This window comes from Barbatula barbatula, assembly GCF_947034865.1.
Source record: "Barbatula barbatula genome assembly, chromosome: 17".
Taxonomy (NCBI): Eukaryota; Metazoa; Chordata; class Actinopteri; order Cypriniformes; family Nemacheilidae; genus Barbatula; species Barbatula barbatula.
The window spans coordinates 14,692,240-14,716,191 of record NC_136780.1 but is presented as its reverse complement, the minus strand read 5'-3'; the positions used below and the strand labels follow the sequence as shown (position 1 = coordinate 14,716,191).

The 23,952-nt window shown below is 38.8% G+C and overlaps 1 protein-coding gene across 1 annotated transcript in view; it reads right to left on the bottom strand.

Annotated features, from left to right (window-relative positions):
- The window catches only part of LOC306906695 (utrophin-like), a gene marked incomplete at its 3' end in the record, with an annotated part of 35,691 nt that overhangs the window by 5,470 nt on the left and 6,269 nt on the right, over positions 1 to 23,952 (bottom strand). The window contains exons 3-12 of the mRNA XM_079478295.1: positions 10,371 to 10,432; positions 8,814 to 8,906; positions 8,415 to 8,492; positions 7,585 to 7,677; positions 7,323 to 7,495; positions 6,643 to 6,758; positions 6,180 to 6,343; positions 2,624 to 2,842; positions 620 to 801; positions 388 to 538 (exon numbers count right to left, since the gene is read on the bottom strand). Of these exons, the coding sequence (XP_079334421.1) occupies positions 388 to 538; positions 620 to 801; positions 2,624 to 2,842; positions 6,180 to 6,343; positions 6,643 to 6,758; positions 7,323 to 7,495; positions 7,585 to 7,677; positions 8,415 to 8,492; positions 8,814 to 8,906; positions 10,371 to 10,432 (1,331 nt within the window). The remainder of the gene's footprint in view (positions 1 to 387; positions 539 to 619; positions 802 to 2,623; positions 2,843 to 6,179; positions 6,344 to 6,642; positions 6,759 to 7,322; positions 7,496 to 7,584; positions 7,678 to 8,414; positions 8,493 to 8,813; positions 8,907 to 10,370; positions 10,433 to 23,952) is intronic.

Sequence of the window (23,952 nt, the reverse complement as noted above, 5' to 3'; positions counted from 1 at the left end):
AACTTTGAAAACGTTTCTTTTCATTGAATGTCAAGTCAAATCAAGTATTGACCTTATGGGCAAAAACTCAACTAAAAAAAAATTTAACTGAAGTCTAAAGGCACTAAAATGATAATAATAAACAAACAAAAATACTAATTGTTTAATATTATATAGCAACATAAAAAAATAAACAAATACATTATAAAATTACAAAAGCATAAACCGAAATTGCTAAAAAATTACTCTAATTGTTAATACTTCATAACTCCTGCTCAATGAAGACTCGTGGCACAATATGACAACACTAAATAAACATTTCCAGATTTAATTCCAATCTAATCCCATTGTCATTCATCCAATTAAAACACTGCTTTTCCTTTAACCGACCAATCAGATGCGTCTTACTTTGTGTTGCTCAAGCTGAGCCAAATATCCCTCCATGTCTCCTGCTATTGGTTCTCTCTCCATTTTACGGATCCGCCCCTCTGTTAGTGTCAGCCAATCAGACAGCTGCTGGAGCTGCTGCTGCTGTAGGTCCATCAGAACCTCATGAAGTCTAAAGACGGCAGAAATTTCCATCTTTTTAGTACGAGTGCACGCATCCAATGGTATTTAATGGAAATGTGGGTGTGTGTACCTGGACTGGCGATCCATGCTGGTGACCCGCAGGTTTTCCCAGCGGGAGTTAAGCAGAGTCATCTGTTCTCGGATCTCGTCCTCCTCTTCCTCACTTAAGCTGCCTTGAGCAATCAGTTGGTTTCCCGCCTGTAAGACGTTACCCACGCTGCTCTGGTGGGCCGTCAACTCCATCATAAAGGCCTGAAGGAGCAAGAGAACACTTTCGTTGACGGGTCATTTTCCATTTGCTGTGTATTACTGGTAAAGGATGAAAATTTAAAGCCACACTATTGAACTTTTGCTCACGATTCCCCCATGTGGTTGATAAGCGCAATTGTCTGTTACCAGCATCGTAAATAATGTCGCTGTATAAGCATCCCTGTGGGCAGTGCAATACACATGAATTTGTAATAAACTGATGGAACTGGCGAATGCAGAAAACTCGTTTGGAAACCATATGGCACTCTTCCGCAGGCAGGGGATGAGCGGGGCTGTGTGTACCGACCCACACAAAACATATTGGGAGTGCTTGTAGCTGCTGTGAGTCTGCTCAGGTAGCAGAGGCAGCAGAATTCATTGTTCTACCACTGAAATTATGTTAAAGACATTATTTTAAGGTCGAAAAAATGACAAAGTGTTGCTTTAAAGCCACAATATGTAAATTTGGACCGCTAGATGGCGTACTTTCGAAACGACAATAAAAGGCGAAGCTAAATGATGTTATGTCGGAGAGTGGAATTATGGGACATTTTCACAATCCGGAGGCGTATGGAGATCGCCCATCATGTTCACGGACGAGGTAATGAATGAATTTGATTTGATGTCATCGTAATGAATAAGCTTTCAAGAAACGTGGAATGTAATGCTACATCAGCCCGCAAATCATAATGGACTTGACTTCATAATGTCAATTGATTTGGTACTGTAATGCTATACAGTTTTACATGTTTAAAACAATCATTGTTTCATAACATAACAACATTCTTCCATATTGTGGCTTTAATGTGTAATATTATACTTCAACAAAAGCTGGGGTGTTGTTTATTTCATGTTCTGGGTCACCATATTCCCAAGTGAAATAGCTACGGCAACCACAGAGATGTTGTGAGAACTTTAGCGCCACCCCAATTCTATCATTCAAGTATCACTTGTTGAAAGCATATAAGAACAGTTTTTTTTCCAAAGAGCAAGAACACCCAAACTTCAGGGACAAATGACGCAAAAAACCCTGCATATTATTGCTGTGTTTTGATGATTAAAGTGAAAACAGAGAACAGGGACAAACAATGAACGCCTGCAGGAGAATCTCATTGCACAGGGGATCTGAACAGCTTTCTTTCGTTTGCTGTGATTTTGTTTCTGCGTCAATACTTCACATTATCAGCCAGTTTGTAAAAGGAAAGAAAACCTCCCCCCGCGGAAAAAAACAACCTCTGTGCCTATAAAGGGATAGTTCACGCAAAAAATAACAGTTCTGTTATCATTTCTTGCCCCTTATGTTTTTCAAAACCTGGGTATAACTTCTGTGGAACACAAAAGAAATGTCTCAGTGTTTGTGTACCAAACAGGGACTAAGTCTTTTGGGTGAACTATCCCCTTAAATCCACTCGCTTTTGCTCTCTCTCGATCCATCACTCAGGGCTGAGATTATGGGCACTGAATCTTATGTCTGTCAGTGGTCTCTGAATTCCTCACATTCCTGGCATGTTCAGAGCATGTTCACCCGGAGAAGACAGAAAGCATCTGTAGGCAATGCGTGATCATATTTGCAGTGTGTCCTTGCATAGAAGTTGGAGAAAATACTGTATGATTTAAACTCTCGACTTCTCCAAGTATCCATCCCAGACACATTCTGAAATCCAATCATGAGTAAATATACTTCATATGTATTTAGGTTGCAGTCCTGATTTACAGGGTTGACAAGGTCAATTAAGAAAATCGCAAGTACATATTTTTCCCCAAATCGCACAGACATGAATGAACAAAAATGAGCGTGTTTGCCATTGGTGTTTTTGTCACACACCTCATGCGTATGAAACTGGTCTTTGACCTCCTCTACATCTTCAGACACGTCATCTTGCATGTGAAGCGTGTCTTCGGCCGACAGCAGCCAGGTAAGCACCTCCTCCAAAGTGATCTGATACGTGTCAAGATTTACATTAATTTCTCCATGCATCTCCGTCAAAGTGCCGGGGGTCTCCGCCCGAGTTCTGCCAGCCCCCTCCGTCTCTCCGGCCATTCCCTGCTGGGGAAAAGACATTGGTTCAGTAAAAACAATATTTTGGTAGCTCAGTAGCTCCTGTCAAAAGGCATCCCAACAAGGGTTGAAAAAGGCCTAGTTGCAAGAAATAAACCACTCACTGTCACTGTATGAAGTTATACGGACAACTTTCCTTTTCTTTTTTTATGACTTTATTATTTTTGTAGCTTGGCAGTTTATTTCACCACCTACTTTAACTGTATGGAAAACAGTGGCTTGAACACTCTGCAAATGATGTCCTTTTGTTTTCCACCAGTTTAAAATCATATCATACGTTTTAACAATATCGTCCATCCATAATTCACACGTGACCCGTATACACTAAAAATGGCTTTAAACACACAGCCATGGCTGACATTAAGCCATTCACAGGGCCTAGAGACGCAGAAAAATGTTCTTCCCAGCTGACCGAAAAAATCATAACAGGGCCGGTCATGTGATATCACCCACATTCTCAGATGCTTTAAAGTCCACGCCTTAAGAACTGACAGCTTTTAAACCAACGACCTACATTCCTGAACACACCCAGGACACAAAGTCACAGCTCACTCATAGAAGTGAAACACTAACCGACCGGTTATTGTGTGAGGGCGGCGGTAACACAAGCAGGTTTCCCTTCATGGTGTGAAGGTCATTGTGCCGTTTAATAATGGAGACAGAAGCAGATAATAAACCAGTCTGATCTGTAATCTCACATTGGGAGGCACCACACCTGAGAACTCTGGGATAAAATGTTAACTGGGAATTAAATGAACACAAATTTAATTTAATAACAGCAAATATTACGTTTTACTACAGTAATAATTCAACTGTGGTATATGTAGTACAACCACGCAACACACCTTGTGTCATTACGGTCGGCATTGTTTAGTCATGAGTTTAAATCATACTTTAATCACAGTTATGCTATGATAATACAAATGGTGATAATTTTTCTGTCAGAAATAAACTGTCTCTTATGATCCTACATTCAGTTCAGTTATTATTAAGACAATGTCATAATTAACAATAATAAATCTATCAACTATCAAGCACTTTTATCAATAGTTAGTCGTAAAATGGCATTTATTAGCATGCATTGATGCAACATATTTCCCGGTAAGACGGGATGAAAAAGATGACTTGATTTTAAACATTGGGAATGGCTGGATGGTGAAAAGTAGGCCCAGGAATAGCAAGATTCTGGAGAATTTCGCTCCTCCTGAAACAGCCACTTTGAGAAGCTTTGGATGCACTTGGATGGAGATGTTTAAACATTGGCTCAATGTTTTTTTGGTCACTTTGACATCACCCAAAAATGAAAGTTGTTACAGAGACAAAAACATTTGTATTTTGATTAAACGATTTCAAAGCAAAAATTACAATAGTGTGTTAAGAAAGAGTCTGGTCAATTTTGTTTTCATGTTTGTGTTGGTTTCCGTTTGTGCTATTTCCGTTTGGAAGAAAAAGCAGTGTGTGAGCTATCATCTAAATAAAGATGAATACATTTCACAAGCAGTGAAAGGACAAAAAGCCAATGGGCCTCTCAAACAAGCCTTTGTTCCTGTGAATAAAATGCAAACAGAATGACCCTCATTTAGAAGAAAAAGGTCATCTGATGAAAATATTCCTCTGGCATTCTCAACTCCAACCCACATGCTGGATATGACTTTCTTCTTTTCTCTTCTGTGTGTGTGTGTGTGGAGGCTGGTGAAGGAGCACTTAAATACTTGTGGTCTGGCAAAAGCAGAAACACCCAAATGCCCCACAGCATCCATGCAGATGCACATGAGCATTTCAAGACATTACAGCACTAACTGGCTCACAGATTAGCACATTTCATTAGGAATGAGAAAACGTGGTTTTTACTATGATACTTCTGGGTACTTTTTTGTTACTGTATGAACAAAAATAATGTAATCATCTTATCTCCTGCTGTCTACAGCAGAGTTACATCGTGCAGAATATTTTCCAGATGACGTTCCTCACTTGAAACAGCAGAACAGCTCTCTTTAAATGCAGCTCCATTTGATTCAAGTTTAAAACACTCACGTCTGCGTTACGTTAAACAGGTTTCCTTCAGTTTTAACATTGAGCAGAATAAGCCTCTCTGTTTCATCAACCAACAAAGGCCCTTAAAAACAATCGGTCACTAAAGCACCATTTGAATGATATTCCTTCAGAAACAGCACATGCTCAAATTTCCAAGCAAAACATAAACAAACATCGTTTTTAAACTGTGTTTATAGATGATCAAATAATAAGACTGTTTCAAAAAAGTCGCAACAACGGAAGTTCACACGTTGTTCATGGTGCCTTACAATCGGTGTGTTTAGCCACAGCTCCATGCGTTATTAGTAACTTCCGGGAACTATTGAGAGCCTCCGTGAACCGCCATTGCTGTGAAAAAACTTTTCCATTGGAGTCAACTCTCTCTCTCTCAATGGCTCTGACCGCAATCACAATAGACGGATTCGGTTTGACCAATCGGAGCGTTTCAGAAGGAGAGCATTCATTAAGACTGGAACCGTAACGAGTATTTTTGCAGAAAAAGTAAAGACGGATTCTGCAATATAATATACGTGTAAAAAATTTCTTTTTTGAACCATCAAGCATTTAAACCTATTATACCAAAATATACAATCAAGACTTCGTAATGGGCAAAATATAACCTCTATTTAGGGAAAACAGTTTGTTATTTAACCTACAAAGAGAATGCAATCCCAGAATGCATTTCAAAAAGCTTGATAAACATAATAACCTTGTTAACAGTCATCAGTCATAGTCACTAACATCAGTCAATAAAAACCAAAAAAATAATGTAAACATTACTAAGTAAAATATCATCTAATCTTTACCTTTTGAAATCTGCAAAGCATAACTTGTCGGTTAAATAACCACAATTCAATGAATATGTATTATCAGTTCAAACTACAGTGTTGAAAACGGCCCCCATACTCTGATAGCATACAGTACATCCAGGAGACGTTCATTTGACTATTTATCTATATATCTTAATTGTTTGCTCATCTGCAATGCGTCTCTCAGACGTCTGCTGTCAGATGTCATAAAGACATGTTCATGATTTAGAACGTATGTTAAACTTCACTTTTAAAGATGTTTTTTACACCGCAGATGTTTTCCAGATCTCCAGCAGACATTTAACAGACATCTGTTTAACTTACCCCCAATTCACAACCATAAGATTTTAATAGATCGGTACCATTTCATTAAAATGTTCGTTTTGTCATTATTTGAGTTCAGTACACAGAAGGTTACAGATGTAAAGTAACTTGCCGTAACTTTTATATTTTGAATACAGTTTTTGCGTGTGCATTACCGGTGCGCTCCGAGCGTGTCCCTCTTCTGGCTCCACCTTATAACGCCTGGGCAGTGTCTCCACCTCTCTGATGTCATCCATCGTGATGTCATTGGGAAAGACAGCGAACAGGGAGGTCACGTACATGATGATAGACTTCTTATCTGGCAACTGCACCGCCACATCTGAGAGAGATGAGAGAGTGTATATGGGTTTGCGTGGTTATGAAGTGGGCTTTATGTGGCACCTCTGATTTGTGTTCAGGAAAAGACGTTTAATCCAATCAAGTCCAGATGATTAGTCTCAGGGGCTTTTGGTCCTGGTTTGCTGACCAACATTGTTTCATAGATGTTACTCAGGTTTCCTGCTTTGGGCGTAAGCAGCAACTTGCCGACTGGGAACCACGACTGACCCTTTTCAGGTCTCTGAAGTCTCTGGGACTTCTTGCTGTTTTACATCTAAGAGTTTCATTATGGTTCTTTACCTTCTGGGTCCAGTAGCCTCTCAATGTTGAACTGATCTTTGGCGAATCTGAAAGCGTGCTCCAATCTCTCCACTGGGGTTAGACAAATGACCTCCTCCCAGCTGAACAAATGAGGCCTGGAAATACAACAGATTCATATATAAATTAAGTATTAAGAATCTAATCAAACAAAGAGTCAGAAACATTACCAGTCAGTCTGTGCTTTCCAGCAACACCAAAAATGCAATGAAGCAGTATTTGCACAGCAGACCAGCAGACAGAATGCATAAAATCTTGATGGAAAGTTAGGCTTTTGTGTTTACTTTATTAAATATACATACAGTATATACAGTCCACACTTGGGTACATTTTGTTTTTGCATAATAAAGTTCTAATCTGATCCATCAACCAAAAAATACGCCATGACTGTCAGCAAGAGATATCCAAGCATATGTCATAGTTATGTCAGACAGCGAGTTCAGTCTGAGCCTGCCTTCAAGTTTATCTTATTCTTATGTTTCTTGGAGCTATATCAAATGCTACAGGGGAAGGTGCGTGTTTATGATTCCTTAGGGCTCACGTCTGACAAAATCAACTCGAACAGCCCGAACAGCTTAGAAATGCAAACTCTCTTGACCCCGTACCCTTTCCCAAGGGTGTCACCTTCAGTTTAACCATGAGGCGGTGTGTGTGCGCCTCACCTGAAGTGGTGCAGGATGGCGCTGAACGCCAGGCCGTCTGCCCAGCTGGTGGTGAAGTTGAGCACGTTGACGCTGTCATAGTCACGGGTGCAGTTTCTCACCCAGCTCAACAAAATCTTCTCGCTGTTGGTTTGCTGGAGACTGGACATTACATCCTTCATAACATCTTTCACCTACATACACACACACACACAGCTGTTGAGGAAGGTTTTGAGGTGAAGAACTAAGACGTTTATTACAAACACTGTGGGTGGTTTCCGACCTGCCAGTGCAGTATAATACTCCAGATGAGACCCAGAGTGAGTTTATGATTCCCGTCAACGATATCAGTTCCTCCGATATTCACCAAATCAACCTACGGGACAAGTTTGGTCACACTTCAGCATTGGGGACAATTCTCGCTATTAACAAACTACTTTTTCCCCAATAAACTCTTAATTTGTTGCTTATTAATAGTTATTAAGGTAGTTGTTAGGTTTAGGTATTGGGCAAGATTAGGGATGTGAAGTATGGACATGCAGAATAAGTGCTTTATAAGTACTAATAAACAGCCAATATGCCAATAATAAGCATGCTTAAAGCAACTAGTTAAGCTTGAATATAATGTGTGTAATGTTAAAGTAAAGCTATGGGTGAGTCTAAATGATCGGTTACTGAGGAAGCAAAACACATCTGGACCAGGTGCTACAAAACATCACCTGTGCAAGAGATTTATTTGCACATTAAAGCAAACGGTCGCAAATAGGCCTCTAAACTGATATGTCATGTTTACGGTGACGGCTTCAATTTTCAAATACTTAAAAGCAAATAATTTAAAAAAGTAATAGTACTTTTAGTGTATATCATCATGTTGTTTGTGTGTATGGCCCTGAACCATCAGAGCGCAAAAACAGAGGACATGTCAAAATCACCCCGGCACGCTAATGTGGCTAAGAGACACATGAACCATAAAGCATTTTAATGAGCCGTCCTTGCTGTACCTTCCTTAGGCGGCGTCTGTCAGACGAGGAATAAAAATAATTTTAGCCACAGATGAAGCCCAGAGTATCTACCGGCAGCAAGGACATGGAGAGAAGAAAGAAAGAGACTCACGCTGTTCTGGTGAAGCACTTGCAGGACTTTGTTGACGTTGTTGAGGGAGTGAACTCTAGTGAAACCACGCTCTTTGGTCTAAGAGAGAGAGAGAGAGAGGATACGCTTTCCGTCATTATACTTTGATCACACAGGTGAAGTTATTGTGATAATTGTGATAAAAGGTAAGATGAAGGCGAATGCTGCAGCTGTGTGTGTGTGTGTTTGTGTGTGTGTGTGTGTGTGTGTGTGTGTGTGTGTGTGTGTGTGTGTGTGTGTGTGTGTGTGTGTGTGTGTGTGTGTGTGTGTGTGTGTGTTTGATTGGATGATACATTTCATTAACCGGCTATTCAGAACCTGCAAACCGTCTAATACACACACTGTATAAACAACCTGATCTTCCCCCATATAAACACACACCAGTGGAGATCCGGTGAGTCCCTCCAGGAGATCCAGCAGTTTCCTGCCATCTCTCAGGTCAGAGAACATGTCTTTGATGGGCGCCTTTGCTGTCTGAAACAAACACACACACAAAAACACAAACTTATGAAATTCTGAACAGCCAACGTAACCTGGTTTCAAAACACTTTCCTGAATACTGTCCTTGGCTTTCATTGGTGGTTAAACAGGTCCCCAAACCAAGGCTATTGGTTGAGCAATTTTGTAATTCAGTGTCACAATTATGCTTTTCAATGAATGGCTTAGATATCTATACTGGTTAACCAGGGTTTTTATACTAACAGTACGTTACAGAATGTTTTTCTACTTAAAAACTGATTGTTCTTATTAATATTAATGTGAGTGAATGACGTAACGAAAGCGAGATGACCTCAGACACCAAACACATTACTAAAACATGACTGCAGGAAACCAAACCCAGCCGCATTTACCTTCACGCCACAAAGCTCGGGCCTCATTTATAAACAGTGCCTAGAAAAGGATCAATATTTTGCTCTACGAATTAAATATACAATGTGTCCAAGAGCAAAAGTAATCTGTATTTATCAAACGTCTTTGTGGATAAATCCCACATGTTCTCAAGCACCGTGCTCGTTCCCGATCATGGTCATATGCATTGGAAAAACACCCCCAATGAACCATACATGGTGACGAAACCTCCCTTTATAAATCACGTGAATGTATTCTGTGCTCTCACTAAACAGATCAGAGCCGTCTCTGAAAACGCATTCTTTGTTTGCTCATTTTGGTTTTTGTTGTTAATTTCGTAATTATTTATAGAATCATTTATATCGTTTTTTAGAAGAAAAAAACTGAATTTGCAGTTTTTTGGGTGGAACTGCAATCTTATTATGATTTGGTAAAGTGTCATAGAAAAGCAATAAGATGTTAAAATGTTTTCTTTAGATAATTTTTGTAGTATCACCGTTTTACGACTAGCTTCTCTGCATGAGCAAGCTCAGATGTGTGCTTCACACACAATTCTACGTATGAGTACAAGTTGGTAGATCCCACACCTTTTGTGAAACTGTTCTTGCTCTTTCTCAACGCACACATCTGTGCATACGCACTGTTGATAAATGACGCACCTGGAATCTAGAAAACATTTCAATGAACGATCAGAGAAAGTGCAAATATTCAATGGCTATAAATAAGCCTGTGACCTAAAATGTCATTGCTATGTTTGAATTTACATACATATTCACATGTACTGTATATTGTATCAGTATGTGTTTTCATGTGTTAACCCCTTCGTCCATACCGACATGGCGCTTCCTTTCTTTTATATTGTCTGCATGCTTATCATTATATAAAGACAGTAAGGTCTAAAAGCACCCTTTAGCTTGACTTTATTAAAGAAAGTGTATCTGTGCTTGAAGAAGAAACACAAGAATCCCTCGTCCATGTTCTGGATCAGAGAGTTTATGGTTTCAGATCCCCGTCAGAATGTGAGGAGTCGCTTTATAGAGACGGCTGCTCTGAAGTTCAGCAGGAGCTCTACTGGGACGGTTTGCTTACCTTGGAAAACTGGGCGTTGATCCACTTTGTGAAAGTTTTCTTCTGTACAGCGTCATGTTCATCTGGAAGGAGGAGAGATAGATGTAGAGAAGATAAAAGATCTGCTTTTATAGCACATAATAAAACTGTATAGACGTTTGTGCTGGAATAAGTACAAAGCAAAACAAAAGCTAGAGATCTGAACACACTTTCTCAAACTAACGAAATGAGAGCCAGAATGAGTCTGACTTTCTATTTAGCAATAAAGTTTGTGTTATTAAGCTTTGTCGTCAATATATCATTTAATAGAGGTGCGCAATAACCATGTGTGGCGAGCAGGGCGGGACCAGAGCCGTGAATGAACGGCCCATGCACCGGTCTCGCATCTCTCACGGAGGAGCTCCGGAAGCATAAGAGAGGAGCGACAACAGGGAAGGGCCAGAGAGGACCAGGCCTGGACTTTATGTTGTGCTTTAGTGCGTTTGTATGGCCGGCAGTCAACCGCGAGGGAGCTGTCTGCATTTTACTTTCGGTTTGTTGTTTATTTGTTATATTAAAAGTATGTTTTACAGTCGCCGCTTCCCGCCTCCTTCTTTCCTTCCTTTTATTGAATCGTGTTACACCATGCTTGTTTCCTATCTGTATTATTATGATCGGGAGCATCTTATGGCAAACCTGTGGCACACCGTCCACATCATTCCAGGCATCTGACCCCACAATCAGAAAAAAGGCGTTGTTTAAAATAGAATACAAACTTACTGAATACATTGTTTAGCAAATTATGCACAGTATACATTGAGACATTGTATACATTTCTTTATTACATTTCTTAAATTTTTCATGAGAAAACTTTGTCTGTCTTATAAAAGAAAGAGATTAAAGAAATATAGGAAGATTATCTGATATTATTTATGATTTATTGTTTAATATGGAAAGTGAAAGGTAGAATAGAGCGCATTCCATTATAGGAACCCGTATTTCACACATTCTGCAACCAAAAAGATCTTCTTGTGGAGATATCAATCAAAGCCTCACAAAGTGCATGTTGTCCATATTTCCCTGCTTCAGTCTATTTGTGTAAGAGGCAATTCTCACACACACACACACACACACACACACACACACACGTGTTCAAAACATAAAGAACTAATGCTGCCCGGTCCAGCACTGTGTAAACCAGCATGAACCCCAGAGCAAAGGTTAAGACCAGACCTCTGCCGGGTCACCTGCTCTTTTGTGTGTGTGTGTATGTGTGTCTTGCAGACAGTGTAGATAAGAAGCAAAAAGTCAGGAATGTGCTTCAAAGAGAAGAAGGAAAATATGTAAACACATACGAACACAGCAGTGAGAAACACACAGAAGTGAAGTTCTCTTCATCACGAATGTCACTGCGCACACAAAATCAATCACTGTATTTTACAATGTACTAAGAGAAGATGTTATAATGTATGCAACGTCAAAGCTTTGAAATCTCATTTGAGATTTATCACATCACAAAAGCATCACTGTTTCTTGTGTTGATATAAGCTGCAACAAATACTCTATTTATTATGTTGTATTTTGTTTTTAAATCCAAAAGACTATTAATTTTAATGGTCGGTTCAATTATTAATTTATTTGCTTTAAATAGTTTAAGATGTTCTGTCTCTGGATTCGATTTTTTTACAGATCTGTTCAGTTTTCATTCAAATACATACAGTACAGAACATTTTTAACTCTATAGTAAGCTTTATTCACACCAAAAATGCACGTGAAAATGCAATTTATTTGGAAAGTTATTTGTAATAATTTTTGAAAAACAAAAGTTGGAAAGTTGGAAACTGAAGATTATTACAGATACATTTCTACAAACAATATGTTGTCTTTATAATTTCACAATAACTATTTCTCTAACAGTTCTAACAGTTTTATATAAAAAATTATATGCATTTTAAAAACATTCATCCTATTTCGGGGTCCTTGGCATGAAAACATTTGAAAACCCATCCCTAGGTGAAATATTTTCTTTAATGCATGTTCCTGCACTACTATACCAACTTACAGGGGTAAGTAATATGTAAATGTCCATGCCATTAAATCGCATGTGTCATTTAATTATAGCCAATTATAAACATGTCAACAGGTTATGTAACCTGCTCAGCAATATTCTCTTTAAACTGTTGACAATGACAATAGTTTACAGAGATAGTAGAAGGCAGTTCACACTATAATGTCTAAATACATTTCTGTCCCTGCATGTTTGTATATTTTGCTTAAAGCGGAACATAAAATAATGTGTGACTAAATATGTGATGTTGCAAGCTTCAGAAATGTGCAGTGATAAACGCACAACCCTCACATTATGCACAAGCAAATACTTGCTTTTTATCTAAACCCTGACATTCCTGGAGTGACTCTATACAGCCCTGCATTCCTTAAAACACTTGTGTGTGTGTCATAAGACTGTAGCCATTTCAAATTTAAAAGCTTAACAGTAAATACATATTAGTAGAGAAACTATAACAGAAAGCATGAAAACTGATTTATTTTTAAATATGATTTGTGACGGTCTCCTGCTATGGCCCGCCAGTGGCTTTTACTAGGGGGCTGATCATGAGAATGATTTCCACCTGTTCTGCAGTCTTTAAAAGACTGATGCTTTGTTTGAACTTGCTCCTGGTTGCTTTGTGTTTGATTTAGTCTTTGGCTATTTGTTAAGTTATATTTGCTCATCATGCAACCAACACACACGAAGTTGCTCACACTATCTTGAGTTAATTTTTTTTTAAATTATTTTTGTGCCACCGACTTCCCTATGAGCTTTGAGCCGACGTGACAAATGTGGGGGCTCGTCCGGGATTTAAACCCCAGTCCCCTCAAACTTATTGATGTTCTGTAGATTTGTAACCAGACTATTTTGTCCGTAATGCCTTAAGCGAGTATAAATGTTCGCTATACTGTGTGTATATTAGCAATCCTACAATAATTGCCCGTAAAAGATGTCAAACTGCAAGCCCTATTTAATACTTTCTATTGGTTAGATATTTGCAAAGCCCAGTGACAGTCAGGCAAAATTGTCACAAGGCACACAAAAACTACCTTAAAGTGACAGTTACTCACTCGGTTTCAAATCTCTAAAACGTTATTTGTTCTGATGAACACAGAACAATATATTTGAAAGAATGCTTGTAACCAAACAGTTCTTGGCCACCATTGACTACTATAGTGGGAAAATGGCAATGGCAGTCAAATTTGCTCCAGAACTGTTTGCTTCACAATATTCATCAAAAAAAATATTTTATGTTCAACAAAACTAAGACTCATACAGGTTTGGGAGAACTTGAGGGTGAGTAAGTGATGACAGAAATTTCATTTTTGGGTAAACCATCCCTTTAAATTGTGTGGTTATTGAGGGGTTGTGCTTTTGCTTTATCAAACTTTGGTTGCAAAGGACGCATGGTAAATCCTATGGACGTGCATTCAAAGAGGGACTCGCGAAAATGGGGACCACAATATTGTACAATTTAAATGGGTGATTTAAGCTGTTTCATGCATTCTGACTTCTTTACCATGTTAAAAAAGCTGTCTTCTCATGCTTAACATGGTTAACTTGTCAAAGAACGAGTTGGACGAGTCAGTGCTCGATACACTCCCTCAAGATACGTATAGGTTCAGAAAGTTTTTTCAGAAAATGAAAAACAGTTACATAACAACTTTTCTTAGTCCCTTATTGGGCAATTCTCCGGAAAAAGCAAGAAAGAAATAGCCCGCCCACGCGTCAACCGATGAGGGATAGGAAGACCGCTTACTATCAAGTTGGCTGTGCTGCGTCAAGATGCCATAAGTTAAACTAAGTCATATGTCTGTGTTTTGTTGGCAATTGGCGCATACGCGCATAATATAAACCACACAAACGTATACTGAATAACAGTTATGCAGGGATAATGCAAAGTATGCAATACTTCTCTGTAGGTACTCAAGATTAATATGAGATTGGCATAAACCGAGTGTTCAACCAGACCTTTAAGGAGGGCCTCTTGACATTGGCCGCTAAGCAACCAGAGAAATCTGAGAAATACCTATCGCATACCCTCATTTAGACTGATAGGTAGGCACAAGTGTCAGTGATATGAGGTATATTTTGACATGGGACATTCCATAATGCATAAAACTCCCATAATTGAGGAGGTACTTCTGCTTCCACTGTGGACTCCTGCCTGAGCTTGTCTGAATCAACAAAGCAAGAGATAAAGAAAAAGAAAAATGTTTGCTTGCTGACACGATATCAGAAACATATCACAAGAAAGTTTTTTTTATTCAATTAAATGTTTCATGCTAAATGGTGATATACACGGTAATGTTATATTATTTAAGGTCCTTCTCAGTAACTTTTATTGAAAGTGTACAATATGACCCTTTCAAAAACAATTCTCTTTAAGTTTATCGGTTATTTCATAAGTAAGTTGTAAATTACAATCAGGTAGACATCATCACAAAAAAAACTTGTTTTGATCAAGACCCTGACATAAAACCACTTAGTACACATTTTACGGAGAAATTCTATAAAAATTATGGCACAATGCACAACTATGTTAATGTGACCCAGCATCTCTCCAGTGGACTTTGATTGTTTTTTTACACCTACTTAAATGCAAGATTTTTTTTTCTTTTTACTAGTGCATAATACAGGGAATAATATGATATACTACAGTTAACTCATGTGGGTGTGTCATAGTTCATATAAGTTAACACAGATATAAATAACTATATGTCGCATTAGAATCTGTTTCTATGGGCACTATACGTAGTTCGTCCACCATATTGGAACGGTGCGAGCCGGTCTGTTAACACTCAATATCAAGCTGACTGTGTATGATCATGAAAACACATTTACATACTTTTATTCTGATGGGTGGTCGCAAAGACCTTTTTAGGGCATGTTTGACAATAGCTTTAATCAAATGAAGTGGTGAAATGCTCGTGAAATATACTCTCAGAGCTGTCATGTATTTATATATTTAATGTTTAGACATTCAATACTAAAAATGTTTACATTATGTTCATATGTCCAGTCAGTAACAATGACAGGAGCTTGTAAATTATATTTTTTACAAACACTCACAAGTAAGCTGCGGTTTGGTCATGAATGTGCTGCTTATGCCGCTCACTGAATAGAGAAGATGCTGAATGAGACATTTATAATATATGTATATTCTTTTTATCTGATGGGAAAAACTCTGTAAAGACTCCACCATTCATTTACATTTACATTTAGTAATTTAGCAGACGCTTTTATCCAAAGCGACTTACAAAGAGTTCAGGGAGCAATAAGTGATATGTCATAAAAGAGCAACAGTGCGATTCGCCTTTGTGTGTCTGCGTGCAGGCGACACAGGTTCTGTGACGGATGTATATGCACCGCAAGTCTCCGCTGATCGCACACACGTTTTCCAAAAAGGAGCAGGCATTGTAAGTAAGCAAATGAATGGGATACACAAATACCTTCGCGATTGTGTTCAGGGCAGGTGTAGTAAAACAAAAACACACAAGAGACATTCCTCAAAATATAAATAGATATATACAGTTTTTGAACAACTCGGGTGAATAAATGATGGCAAAGCCTTTTTATGGTGAACTGTCCATTTACAGAAAGAGAGTTTGGAGTGATAAGCATCAATAAGCCAGCACAGCTATGTGAGAACTCCGTTGCATAGTAGTGAAACAACAGTTCAAGTTTAACATAATTTAATAAACATATGAGAATAACAAAGCAATTGACCAGACAGCACTCCAGAAAACTTAACAAAGACATTTATATTCTACATTCTTATATTTTATATAGAATAGGGTGAGATATTAAAAAAACCCTGCGAGAGTTGCAATCAGGTCACAAAAACTAAATCTAGTGAGCTGCCTACATAGACAACATATCTGGTCATCATTCAACCGCGATATGTAAAATTAAAGGTCTAGGTGTGTTCTGCGGTAACATCATGAAGATCATCATGATTCCAGGTCAATATAAACACAACATCATGCATCGTGCTTACAGTTGCACTTGTTAAATATATACACTTTCACAGCAACACAACACTATTTCCCTAATGTCTGAATTCAGCATTAGCTTCCTTCACAGCATAAACACAAATACAGGTGTGCAAAAACACACACACACAGGTATGTAGTATAAAACACAGTCGTACAGCTGCCTACCTCTGAGTTTCACACTTTGTGTAGCCATGGAGTCATAAAGCAACAGATAAAAGAACACAAGACAAATAGAGTCCAACCAACAAAATCACATTCCTCTCTCCTTTGTGCAAACGTTCTCAACAAGTTACAGAAACACACCGAGACAGAGAGAGAGAGAGACAGAGAGAGAGAGAGATGGGCATGTATGTTGTGCTCCACTGATAAAACACACACAATGTCTCTGTGGAATAGCATCCCAGCATGCATAGGGGCAAGAGCATGACTGGCTCCAAAGATCGCCCTGACAACCATATGGCAGGTACCCGTGACATCCAAATGACATGTGATGGAATGAAATGATGAAACTGGAAAATAAGCTTAAAAGTTTTTAAATGAATAAGTCATTACTACCATTGACAAAAGCATATTAAAACTCGTTTATCTGCCATTGATCAGTCAAAGAGACGCTCTTGTTCTTAACTGCAAAAGTTATTAGTTGAGACCATACTGCTTAGTAAAACACCACATTGTTTACAGTTTGGCTTATTATTAAAGCCATTATATGTAAATTTGGACCGCTAGATGCCGCACTTCCGAAACAACAATAAAAGGCGAAGCTAAATGATGTCATGTAGGAGAGTGGAATTATGGGACATGTCGTTTTCACAGTCCGGAGGCGTATGGAGATCGCCCATCATGTTCCCGGACGAGGTAATGAATGAATTTGATTTGATGTCATCGTAATGAATAAGCTTGGAAGAAACGTGGAATATAATGCTACGTCAGCCCGCGAATGATTATGGACTTTGTCAATTGATTTGGTAGCGTAATGCTACACAGTTTGACGTGTTTAAAACAGTCATACAGTCGTCGTTTAAAAAGTGAACTATGTTTACGCTTTTTGGGGTTTCCTTTACTCGCCAAAGCTGTACAGCCACTTTCCGCATTTGCATGTTGCCGTAGTTTTTCAAACCGGAAACTGAGGTTTGTGCGGAGCAGCGGATATTAAGTCACTTATGTGCGACAAATACAAGGGAGACAAGGGACGGGCCATTATTTTAAATAGGAATTTCTCTGGATCTGCACATTCTTGGGAACATTTGGGATTATGTAAGTACACAACATGAAATACAGTGTATCACACTGTGCAAGTGATTCCTGAATACTTTGTAACAAAATCCTTCCAATTAGTGGCTTTAAGGCCACATTTACGCGATGAAAAATGGGTTTTTGCGGTTTTGAAAAGTTTCACGTACACACGACACCGTTATTAAAACAATCTACGTTTAAACAGATCCGCAAAAATGGCTAAAAAGCTGTACTACGACATCAGTTTGTAAAGAAAAAATACAGAGTCCCTGACGATTTATTGACGGTTTATTGGATAGTGAAGAGAAGCGTGCGCACATATACAAACAAACAAACAAGATTGGACATTCGAAAGGTTTCCTTCCAATGAAGCTCGTCAACAAGGGCAACGACAAAGTTGTACCACCATTTACTCGTCCTCCCGGGTCTGATCCAAAAGCGCCGTTTGAAAGTCCTTCGTCACCTTGATTTTGCTGTAGATAAAATGTTGGCTCCGCTGCTGGTTATAGCACTGGTGTAGTATATCTAAATCAACACATTTTTTTAATCTACAAAAGCGATAACAAACTATTGCGCAGTGCAAAAAAACCCATGTAATCCGCCATTGATGTTTTTATTTCTTCTTTGTTGTGTTTGGATGTACACGCGCATACCACATCCCAACACCTAAAACGCATGCGCACAATGTCGTTTTATCATTCTTCCATAATTCGGGGTTTACTTGGAAAACTTGCACTATGAAACCCTTTTTTTAAAGTTTGCGTTATCAGTCCCCTAAAACGCCGTTTCTGTGTAAACGGACAGTCAAATCGCATAAATTGTTTTGCGCTTTCACTTGAAAACGGTCTCGTGTAGACGGCCCCTAAGTTAATATATAAACCAGCGGGAAAGTATTTTGATATTGTTTATATAGTTTGATAACTATTTTTATATAACACACTTTACCTTTAAACATTGGATAAGGGAGCTATGAAACATCATAACATCTAAACAAAGGCGCAAAAACTACTGGTATGATAAAGACAAGCAACAACATCCAACAAGCCAACTGTCATTCACGCAAACACATATGAAAAGCCTACATAACGTACACGACCTGAATCCTGATCCGAGTTCAAATATCTTAATGTAGGCTTTGAGAGCGAACCACATTAAAATACAGCTCGACCACAGACTTGCAGGGCAGAGAAACAATTTGTGAAACAGGAAGTAAAAGAGCGAGCTCTTACCTAACTGAGGAAAAGAAAGCTTCTTCCTGTGTTTCCGAAAAAAGCTGCGTTTTCTCCACTGCAACCACTTACTCATGATCCTAACATCCACTCCACAGAGGAGAAGTTTGCGAGGATGAAGGAAGATACGGAGGAAAACTACATACAGGAAGTTCAACTGATGTCTGAGGAGAGAGATGCTGCTGAATGCAAAGCATGCTGGGAGAGAATCTGTGGCGAGTTGCTCTTAACGCAGAGAGTGTCAATCAAACGCGGCTCACATCCTGTCAGAATGACAACCGCTCAGAGGACAAACAAATGAGATCAATCACCAAAAGCACACACACACACACACACAATGCCACCGATCTAAATATAAGACTTACTTCCCTTTTTCTTTACACACTTCTAATAGTTCTCTTTCAAAATTCACCAGTTCCTACAAATACAGTCACAGGGAGTATATAGTCTTCTTTAAACCTGGTGAGCAACCTACATACACCAGCTCTTTATCTATTTTTTCTACATTATAAAATAAACCCATCAAAAACATGGAATAACACAATTGTTATTGTGTAAATTATGTTGAGACTCAAGAAACCAAAATAAATGAACTCTATGTTATATTTTAGCATCTTTAAAGGAGCCACCTTGAGCTCTCAACCTGGGAAGCTTTTCAAACAGTATTAAAATAATTCTCATACATGCTGGATTCTTAATGGCCGCTTTTTGTTCAATATTTGGCCCAAGCCATCCATTTCAAAAGTATTTTTATAAAATGCAGTTTTTTTCATGAAAGAAATGCACATGTTGGCACAATAAAATTTCCGTCTACAAAAGTAACTTTAAACGCTGAAACATAAACATTCATATTAAAAGAGTCTTAATATCACCAGAAACACTTTCGTCTAGTTATCTCAAATTTTTTACCAGACCTCTATATGCCATCATGTAGGGCGTGAAGCACCTATTGGATTTTGTTTCTGTAGCTCAACTAACAGTTTAATAAATCTGTCAATCGTAGATTCAATTCCCCAGGACAGCACGTTTTAAAATAACAACCTGGAATTGCCTTGAATAAAAGTGCCTGCCAGATGGCATAAATTAAATGTAAAAGAGATGCCATACTGAATGGCATTACTGGGCATCTTGGGCTAAGATGAGGGGCATCACAATGTACCGGTAATGATAATACATTTTATTTTAATAACTGCGATATTGTGTTAATGATATTTCACACGTCTCGGGATATCTTAATAATTTTGTGTGAGCATCTGGTTGACACCCATTTAACAGTTTGCCTTAAGAGTCATACTCATTATTGGGGTGTGATTCATTGGCAAAAAAAGACAAACACACAAAACACCAATTGCGAATCGGACTAATAGCATTATTTTAACAGCTCATGGTAATATTGGCATTGTGAGTTATTTTAGCCACAATAATAGAGAAGTGAAAATCTAATATTGTGACGGCACTAGGTCATAAACTAATGATCCTAAAAATTTCCACATGATGTTTTTGGCACCAAACATTGTTTAGGAAGGCGGCCTACAAAAGTTTTAAAACACAACACAAAATATTTTCTTTTTTATTTTAATGCATCTGTAAGCTGCACGCAACTCTGCCTTTGTGTTTCTATGTGTGTAAATCATTACACATTGGGATGGGCAGTGTAAATATACGCCTCCAAGGAAACCCTCACACCTCCTGGAAAAAGTTTATTTTAATATTTTATGATGTGTTTTTGGCAGATTTATTATTAGTAGTATAGCCTTAGTTGTACCACAAATACTTTTGTCATTGTGGTGGTGAGACCGAATTTGTGGTTACTGTGGTCTGACTACAAATGAAACTGGTTACTATAGATAAATCATGATTAACTGTTATAAGGGACCATCCACAGATTTCCCTGCAACACAGCTTAGAATATGTTTCAACACACATAAGCCAAATGACAAGCGGCACGGTGTGGGGTGTGACAAGACACGGCCAGTTGTTTATCTGTTGATTCTATTGCCGACACTGAACGACAGAACAAACACGGAGAAGGAACAGGAAGTGAACAACTGCGGGAAATCGTTTTCTCTTTCATTTTCACTTCTTCTGAATGAAGGACCAGAGTGTTAGTTACGACACGTGACACGAGAGCCCTACAATCCCATTAAAGTGAAACAAACAGAGGCGACAGCACACAAAGGCCAGCCTTCCAATGATCCAATCAATTCCTGACGGACAAAATCAAGCCCCGCCTCACATTTTTCCTCACTCACGTTTCATGTCGACTTTAATAAATGTCTTCTGGAGTAAATAATACACTTGTGAAGGAAAAACCATTACAGATTTTAAGCTTTTCAGCAAGGACTGAAAACTAGTTAATGTTGCTCTCTCTCTCTCAGGATAGAGGGATGTGGGGGTGTAGTATGTTTCATCAGGGTAAAGTGACACACAGTGTTCCCAGCATGCACCAGTCCACACCCTGTTCCATGGATGAGTCCAGCTGAAATGTATAACCTCTGTCTGTCTTAAACTCAAGCCCTTGCCTTTAGAGCATGACTCAAGATCTCATCTGTCTTCTTCAGAGTACAAAGCAAACCGCCAGTCAGTCCATCACTGAGAAAACATTGACAAACACATCATAAGATCCAAAAATGGTTTTTGGCTTGAAATGTGTGAATTACTAGCTATGACAGTTAAATCTGAACACATTCAGACAAATCTTATTCATGGCGTATCCAAATGTAATGTCATACGCAGCACGGCTGAATCTGTACTTACTCAGTTTTTCCCACATTTAAAACCAACACCAGGTTTCCGTTCATGTACTTTACTTGAATGGTGCATTCTGGATGGAACTCAAATTTCCAGAAGTCACAAAAAGCGCTCACTTAAAGGGATAGCTCACCAACAAACTAAACTTCTGTCATCATTTACTCACCCTTAGATTGTTCCAAATCTGTTTTGCTGAACACACAGGAAGGAATTTGGAAGAATGTCAGATCTCATCCGCCATTTACTGCCATAGGGGAGAGAAATACTATGGGAGTCAATAGGGGGTGAGATTCCAGATATCTCCCTGTGTGTTCAGCAGAACAAAGACATTTAAACAGATTTGGAACTATTTGAGGGTGAGTAAAAGTTTCCTTTTTGGGTAAAGTATCACTTTAAGATGATCTGGGAGAGAAGACGTGAATTAATCATGATGGAAAACGGTCAAATGAATGTGCTAAAAAGGTCAATGATTTACTTAAACAGCCACAGAGGGGACACAGAGAGAGTTTTGAAAATTGAGTATCTGCAGTTATTTATCTTTACCAAAAAACCGTTATGAACTGAAGCTTAAGGTCAATATCATCATCAAATCTCATCCCATGTACAAGCTATTGACTACACTGTCTAAATAAATCCAATAAGATTCCATCACATGCAAAATAATGCTCTGTCCTCAATATTGGATTTGACAAACAAATCAGAATTCTTTGCTGTGTGAGCAGAGCAAAGAACAAAACACACATACACACAACGGCATGCAGGGTTTCCAAGTTTACTGGGTTGATGTGAGGTTTCGATGACAAAATGGGTGAAAATCATATTAAATGTAAACGCATCCTATTTGTAGCTATGCGTCATTTATGTTAAATTATTTCTGATGTCATTCGGGGTGCATGAGAACGTGAGCCAGTACGACACAAACACACACAGTTAAAGCAAATGAACAAACAAGAATAAACTTTACCCACATTCTGTGTGAATAATGTGAGTAGGTATGGGGAAAAACAGGCAAGTGTGGTTTACATATTAGCCAAATTGATCTTATCAGTTCATTCATATTAAAGCTAAAGTGCTCCTGACAGAAGCCACCGACCTTCAGGCCCGATCGATTTTTGTGTGTGTGCACATTTATTTTTTTGTGGGTCTTCGGCAGCTCTTCCACAAACACACAGAACTCCAGTAAAAGTCAATTCCTCTAGATGTACAGCGCTCAATGATTTTCCAGCAACGCACACACTTTTTTTCCATAATGACGGCTCTGAATTTAGACTTTCCCTTTCTCAGCTCACCACACCCTCCTCAAATATTCACTATATGAGCTCTGACACACACACACACACACACGTGTGCACATGAGGGTGGTGACAGCAGACCCACGATGAGCAAAAGCTGCAAGCGTTTACTTCCTTCTATTTGTTTTTCCTGGTGCGTTTCCTCTCGATTGCCACAATCTGTCATGCCTTATTACCTAATACTTTGAGAAGGCAAGCATCACTATCACTATCGGTAATATTTAAGGTTGAGGATTTGAACAAGACTCCAACCCCACATAGTACACTTGTTAGCTTCGGAGCGTTAAGCTATTACTTTTGAATGAGCTATTAGTTGTATGAATTATCACCTGGACAATGACAAAACAAAAGAAAGACGAAGAGCTGTACCTTGATACTAGAATATAAACTTGTGGTCGACTTTGACTTGACTTTGACTTGAGCCGGTAAGCAAGCAAACAGCAGTTAGCTTCAAAACCACTGCCTAGCAAGATCCTAACAACCATCCAGATTTAAAGAATATGCACTTATCCATAACCATTTTCTGTGCCTTTCAGGTATATATTTGATCAGCATGTGTGTTCCCTGAGATTCCAACCCATGACATCTAGAAATGACGCATGCATTTATGTTTGTGTGTAAATATGTGTTAGTGGTTCTTCGCTTCCCATGCAGTGCATTTTAGTGTGGACTTGAAGGCTCTCTCTCTCTCTCTCTCACACACACACACACACACATACACAGATGCCATGATCCAGTTTAATGAGGCCCATAACAATAGATGGGCTACACAAAGACTTCCTGCTTCTAATACTACTGTTTCCCATTCAACGGGATTGAGAAGACATCCTGTTCACACAAACACACAGTTTTCTAAACTTTCAGATGGAAAACCAGCACACACGGGGAGAGGGGTGGGAGTGTTTGTAATGAGATCACCTTGGGCGAATTTCCTTTATTTGCGCTCATGCTTTTCTGTGGTTTCATGTGACACACACACAAGGTGTCCATTTCACAATCTCAGGTAATAAGGTTGCTGAACTCCCACAAGTGCGTTAGAAACACTGAAGGGCACTGCATTGGACTGTAGTC